The 7,826-nt window shown below is 32.4% G+C and overlaps 1 protein-coding gene across 1 annotated transcript; it reads left to right on the top strand.

Moving 5' to 3' along the window:
* The first annotated feature begins 211 nt into the window (after positions 1-211).
* Positions 212-6,952, top strand: LOC126845094 (zinc finger MYM-type protein 1-like). The gene is made up of 2 exons (XM_050583655.1): positions 212-1,460; positions 6,810-6,952. The coding sequence occupies exons 1-2, from the start codon at positions 212-214 to the stop codon at positions 6,950-6,952; spliced, it is 1,392 nt and encodes a 463-aa protein (XP_050439612.1).
* Positions 6,953-7,826: the final 874 nt, after the last annotated feature.

The following is a 7,826-nucleotide window of genomic DNA, read 5'->3' as shown; positions in this document are numbered from 1 at the left end:
AGAATTACTTAGTAAATATGATAATATTCTAAAACAACATCTTGTAAATCATAACAAGGGAGCTATCAGTTACCTATCTCCAAAAATACAAAATGAATTTATCTGTTTGTTGGGACAAAGAGTTCGAAATAAAATATTATCTAAAATAAAAAAAGCAAAATATTTTTCTTTGTTGTTTGACTGCACTCCCGACGTGTCACATAATGAACAAATGGCTGAAGTGATTCGTTATGTTGATATTCACAATGGAAAAATTACAGTTGAAGAAAGTTTTATAGATTTTATAAACACAGAGGAAAAAACTGGAGACGAGTTGGCTATGGAAATATTATCAAAATTAAAAGCTGATGAACTTGATGTACAAAATGTACGGGGACAGGGGTATGACAATGCAGCTAACATGTCAGGAAAATACCATGGCGTTCAGGCAGTCATATTAAATAAAAACAATTTAGCCACATTCATTCCATGCGCTGCTCACTGCCTTAACTTAAGTGGCGTACATGCAGCATCAGCTAATGTTAAGGTACAATTTTTTTTCGATGTGATTCAGAAAATATATACGTTTTTTGTCAAATCAACCACTCGATGGAAAATTTTAATGGACACATTAAAAATTTCATTGAAAGGTCATTCAGATACTAGATGGGCTTCAAAAGCACAAGCTGTTAAGGCGATGAACTCACAAATAAAAGATGTATTTAAGGTACTACAAAATATTTCTGACTCAGAACTTAATTTGGAAACAAAATCAACAGCTAAAAATTTACTTAAATTGATCAATTTTGACTTTCTCTGTTTACTTAATATTTGGAATCAAATTTTAAGTAGTATAGATCGTGTTAATCAAGCTTTACAAAACAAAAGCTTATCGTTGGAAAAAGCTTCCAATTTGTTATTTGGGCTTAAAAATTCTTTGCAGGAAATTCGCGACACAACTATGGAAGACAATTTTACAAATGCTACAAAAGTTGCAGAAGAGTTACAAATATCAGCAACTTTTAAGGAATCAAGAACAAAAAAAAAAAAAAGATTAGAACTTTATGAAACAGATGATGATGTGATAAATATTTCTGCAGAACAAGATTTGCGAATTACCATTATAGACTCAATAGATATTCTTCTTACTCAGATGAAATGGCGGTATGAAAAAATTATGGAAATTTCAAACGATTTTGAATTTCTTTCCGGTCATTCATTAACCAATATGAGTTCACACGATTTGCAAAAAGCAGCTGCTGATCTAGGACTTAAATATAATGAAGACATAAATACTGCGGAAATAGTTGAAGAAATTAAAGATTTTAAACATGCAGCTTTATCAATTTTGCCAAGTATTGAATCAGTAACGTTTTTGGATTTATTACAAATGATTCACGATTATAAGCTTAAAGAATCGTATCCAAATATTGAAATTGCTATAAGGATCTTTCTCTCAATGCCCGTTACAACAGCTTCATGTGAAAGGAGTTTCAGCAAACTTAAATTGATAAAAACTTACTTAAGATCTACAATGGTTCAGGAGAGATTATCAAGCATGGCCATACTTTCAATTGAAACAGAAATCGCTAATAAATTGGATTATGAAGAAGTTATTGACAAATTTGCCGACACAAAAGCAAGGAAAATATCTTATTTTTTATTGTTATTAATTGTTATTTTGAAATACCTTATAAATTTGTAATTTTTGATTGATTTGTTTACTATAATGTAAGGTTGAAAATTATAAACCTGTGGCTAAAAATATTATTTCTTGTTTTGCTCGAAACCTAATAAAAAATTTACAGAGTTTCCTAATCTTATTATTTTATTGAAAAATAATAAAAACTGGGAGTGTGTCACTCCACCACCCAGGGGGCGCATTGCTAAAGTTCTGCCTTAGGATAAAAAATGGCTCGGTACGGCTCTGCTGTTCTGTACCAACCCCGTGACGTGGTCGCGGAAACGTCTTTTTAGTTAGAAATTAAGATATGCAAAATTGTATTGACTTATGTACCCCTTAAGTTTAATTATAGTAAGTAATTCAATTAGAAATAAGCAAATAAGCACGGAATGGCGGTATTGTAACCCGTGCCCCCGTATGTTAAGAAAATTATAATTATTTAGTTTTAAGAATTGACAGGGACTGTTCAATCTTATGTAGGGAGGGATGTAGTATAGCATATTGCCTAATAGTTAGGAATGTTCGATGTATTATAATAGAATTAGTATTAATATGCGATTGAGCTATGTCGAAACCTCTGGTGTCGGGTGTCCGGGACCCATCCGTTCACACGAGAAAATCGCCGATTGAGTAGTCGGTATTCAGTAGTTCATTCAAGCAGAACCTCTTATTGTTACAGAAACTCTTAAAAGTTAAGTTTTATTTTAATAGTATAAGTTTAATAATAAAAATCTACAATTTATTTTAGTTTTTAATTTGTTATTGGTTATTCTTTCTTTTTGAAAACACCTACTTTTTGATCAACCTAAGATCCGGCCTAATCCATTTACATCAGTTTTTTGTTCTAGAATATTCTTTTGGTCTTATATATAAGGGAGATCGGGGATATCTTATTCACTCACATTTTCACATAATATAACACGTCTTTATTATTACTTTATATTGTATTTAGTATTAGTGAAATATTACTGTTTTATTATTACTATACAACTTGTGTTTAATTCTTATGTTTTGTCTTGATCCACGTACATTAACACCTCAATATCCAACAAAATATATTTGGCTAATTGAATTATTTGTACCAGAGTGCAAAAATTGTACAAAATTAGCACCTCGTTGAACTTTTCTTTGCTGACATTGTAAGATTGACATTCGTGCTCCAACATTTTAAGTCTCGGCAAAATCAATCGTTCATCAATATCAAGTGTTGCGATCACCGCTTTGCCGTAAATTGTATCAATAGAACTTGGACTTTCAATTAAGTATGTTTTTTTAAATTCTATATCACACATTTTGATGTATTTTGAATTTTGTTTTGTTTGGATGCAGTAATGTTGGGCGTGATCATCGCGTTTTTTGGTCACTCTCGACACAATCATTTTTTATGGTAAGTAAGTGAATGGGGTGTGGGGATAGACGTATGATAATTTACATATTTGACGTCTCCGCAGTGACTATATGATAACACACACACACATCATTTTAGCAATTGACGTGTATTTCGTCATTTGAAACAGTTAAAGCACACACCATAGTGTGCTAATGTGACGTCATTTATCGCTATTAAATAAAATTGCCGTGCACTTTTGTGACGTCATTGGATCCGATTAAATGAGGTTTGACGTCACCTGTGATAACAATAGAATTTTAATGCTTATAACAATAGGCCGCGGCATCCTTTGGTCCCATAAAATAGCTGTACTTGCAAATATGTATAACAATAGGTGACCTAGATTACTGACCTACGATAACGATAGAATTTCAATTGTTATCACAATAGGCGGCGGCGTCCTTTGATGTCTAGAACAATAGGTTGTGGTAAAATTGCACTTGTTTACGTCACTGACCTTGACTTTGAATTATAACAATAGTGACGTCATCTATTGTGTCCCAGAACCTACATTTTATAGACTACTAAGGCTATTTTTATATTGCGATTTTGTCCTCCGCATTGATCACTATACTTAATAAGTTGTTGTGTATGTACATAGTTGTTTATGAAATGTAACAAGCATGATCCAATTTCTTGTGATCTTCGCGATGCCATGGATTCTTTCCAGGCATACATATAAGCAACGTATGTAGTTAAATTATGTATACCTAAATTGTATGTACTTAACTGTCCTTTGTAATGAACCACTCCAACAGAAAGGGATGGAGTAGCGAGATTTTTCATTAGATCAAATGCTATTACAGTGACTTTATTAGGATCAGTTTTACATAATTCTACATCAGTACTCTTTCCGTTCCGAGCTGATTCTACTTTTCTAAGATGTAACGTATGTTCAGCAGTTAATTGTATTTTTTCATGTTCAGGAGCTACTTTAATTTGGTTCTTATACATAGCACACCTTTTACAACTGTCTGAGATAGGTGGATGAAAAGATAAATTAAAATCTCTGTTAAATGTTTTTCTAAATGTAAACATAGAAATTGGTTCATTATTTTCTTGTTTATACAGGATGTACATAAAAGAAATATTTAAATTAGGACTTAAATAATTCTTGTTCATATTATTATTTTTTGAGTAATGAGATGTAGAAGTTGGAAATTTCTTAATGAACTCTCTAACTTCAGAAATGTTATCAATAGGAACTTTATTCACAGCACTTCCTTTACCACGGCGATCTTCAGGTGGAGTAGTTCCTTCAAGTTTACCCACTAAGGCTCTAGTAATACGACCATCAGATATGTTAAATGATTTTTTAAAAAAATCTTTACATACTTTTATAGTAATGCCCGTCTCTAATGGCAAATAATATGTACGACTAAACTCTTTACCTGAATCACTATTCTTGACATAATTCCTTTTTTTTTTATAACATTGATGAGAATTGTAGCAACCCTGTAGCCCTGTACGTATGTATTGCAGGCTGTTTGAGTCTTGTTACAATCGTGGTGATAGGTTTTTAGATATTTAATAGAATAACTTCAGAGTAAATCACAAACATTTAATTTAATATACTTATAAAACATGTACAACGACAAACATTTAATAGCATAAGTTCAGTATGCTTCAAAAATATGATGATTAAGACAATTATAAGCCGCTTAAGACTTCAAAAGAAGATGATAGGTAGAAACTTCAAGTGTAGTGTATGGTGGTCCCAGCACATCTGCCCTGCTATGACTGAAGTTCTCCCTTATATGTTGGTCCGCTCGCTGAATGGCCGTGGGAATCCTCGCAATTATCGAAAGTCCGCGTGTGGATGACCTCGCTCGTCCATGGCATCCGCTTATGTCAACGGTGGAGGAAGGGTAGAGGCATGAGAGTGCAGCCTTCGCATGGTCGAAATTGGCTAGCTTCGATGTGAGATTCGCACGGTAGTTGCCAAAACGTTAAGTTTCTCTTAGTGGTTGGCCTCGTGTTTGAGGTCAGCTGTGAACAGAATTGCAAGTTGTCTGCTTTCGCAAGATGCTGTAATGACCTTTTGGGTCTGATGTGAAATCGGCACGTGTGGTACATTCATATTTAGCAATATTTAACAATGAGAAGTTATATAATATAATATATAGATATATGTATATGTTAGTCCTGATAAGTTGTACAATGTAATAAATATATATATGTATCTATTAGCCCTGATAAGGGTGGGTCTGTTACAGACTACATAGATATGAAGTTTGTAGATTGTGACTTCCTTATGAGTAGTATGAATCAAATATATATTTTTTTTTTATCAAATGTAAGTAAATCGTGACATTTTCCATTACATAAGCACTGAACATTTTTATATTCTTTTGCTGGAATTATTTTACCCCTACTACTAATATATTGTTTACCAGAATTTTTTAACGATTTTCTTATATTTCTTTTCCATTTGGTTTCGTTTTTAAGTCTTTTCCGGCCTTTGTTTTCGCCATCACTATGTTCACTTTGAAAATCATCAGCTTAAATCTCACTTTCAGAACTTGTGTCTTTGATTCCGATGGCACATATGATGTTGACGAATATTCATCTTCGGAATCCGTGAACTGAATATTTAGATCTGTAAAGTTTTAATAATTAACATTATTGTATTATTTGTATGAACAATACATTCAATAATATTTTATTACATTAAGACATTGCGAAGCATGCTCTTTAGTCTTGAATAACGGACTCACACTTAAGAAATGTAGATAACTATATTATTCTTTACGACAACACGAATTATGTCATACGCCAACTTATATCGATCATCACGGAATGGAAACCAAACAAAAGTCGGCCGAGAGGAAGGCCTAGACAACGATGGGAGGACCTAGTCAAGGAAGACCTAAGAATGCTAGGAGTACGGAAGAGAAAATTTAAAACAGATTAACTGCTTTACAATGTTAACAGATGCTTCAAATCATGGTGACAAAAAAATATTTACAGTGCTTGTACGTTATTTTGACCCATATAATGGAATATTAGTTAAACTGCTTAAGCTTGAATCTCAGCCTGGAGAAACGTCTGATACTATATTAAATATTTGATAAATATTCTTACCAAATTTAATTTAAAAAACAAACTTGCAGCATTTTGCGGTGACAACACTAATTGCAATTCTGGAGGATCTGCTCGAAGAGGAACAATAATATTTTTCATAAATTACAAACAGAGTTAGGACGTAAATTTATTGGAATTAGTTGTGCTGCACATAATGTTCATAATACTATCAAGACGGCAGTCGATTGCTTACATATTGATATTGAAAGCATACTGTTCGTGTAGAAAGTCTTAAGGAATTTTGTGAGTTTGTAAATATTGAATATAAACAGATATTAGGCTACAGCAAAACAAGGTGGCTAGCGTTAATGCCAGCTATTGAGAGAATTCTTCAAATGTATTCAGGTTTAAAGTCTTACTTTCTAAGTCAAGCAAAATGTCCAGTTTTATTAAAATATTTTTTTAATAATCCATCTTCTGAAGCATGGTAACATTTTGTTCATTCTCAATCATACACATTTCACCAAACATTTTTAAAAATAGAAGGAACTAAAATTTCTGCTATAAAAGTTCTCCAAGAATTAAATGAACTAAAAAATAATTTGCATCAGAAATGTGAACATGTGTTTATTCCTATGTCAGTAAAGACATTATTAAAAAATACAGAATTAAATCAAGCTTCGTTTGAGAAATCTATAAAATAATTGTATCATACATGTAATGAATATTTAGATTTATGGACTGTGCAATTTGAAGAACTTGAATTTATGTCGTGGGTAACATTAAAAAAAGTCCCAACTTGGTCTCAAATTGAAGAAACTATAGAATTTGCAATTAAAAAAAGCTTTTTCTCACCTTCATTGGATTCTAAGTAATTTGATGAATTCACTTGCATTTTAAATTTTGTAACTGATGATACAATATTAAAATGGAATAATGAAAAAGTTCATACTTCAAATAAATGTGTACCCAAAACCAATTATTAAGGGAGATTAAATCCTCCTACGAGTACTATTTTATGAGGAGGAATTACCCCACTTCCTCTAGTTCCTTTTGAATACTTGTCACGCTTTTATAGAATTTTTATCTGGTCACTTTAATCTAGTTTTAAAATAAAAAAATCGAAAATAGGCCGGTGTTGCATTAGAATATTTTTAATTCTGAACAAGATTATATCATTATCTCAATTTATGAATTTTTGTGGGTTAGGCCACTATTGCGCTCAACCCCTCATATTATAAGTGCTTGTTTATTTTAATTTAATAACTAATGTTTGCCCATGTAGCATTGTAAGTTTTTCTTTGTTTTTTTTCCATATTGTTTTCGTTGTTGGAAATATCAGTTTTTATTATTGATACTATAATCATTTGGTGGTAATAGTTTAAAACAAGCAGTTTATATATTTTATATACATATTGTTAGTAAAAAATATTAAAAAAAAAAAACCGAACTCGTTTAACATGACACAATCATCACGCAACGACGGAGCATCATCGGCGTCAGTAAGGACCATCTACTCGCAAGTCATCGGCACTCCGGGAATTTTCGATCAAGAGACGAATGTAAAGATATATTTCGCTCGGCTAAAGAACTTTTTCGCCGCCAACGGCATCACGGAGGAGAGTAAGAAGAGGGCAATTTTGCTATCCTCGATTTCGGAGGAAGTGCATAAAATTCTGTTCAGTCTGTGTTTGTCCGAGGACCCCGACGGTAAGACTTTTGAGTCGTTATCGGTCATACTGCAAAATC

The sequence above is a fragment of the Adelges cooleyi genome, unplaced genomic scaffold, assembly GCF_023614345.1.
Source record: "Adelges cooleyi isolate 19-005CV unplaced genomic scaffold, UGA_ACOO_1.1 ACOO_flye_CR_arks_rails_tigmint_CR_PRNA_667, whole genome shotgun sequence".
NCBI lineage: Eukaryota > Metazoa > Arthropoda > Insecta > Hemiptera > Adelgidae > Adelges > Adelges cooleyi.
The sequence above is the reverse complement of the archived record's forward strand: the minus strand, read 5'-3'. Positions and strand labels throughout refer to the sequence as shown.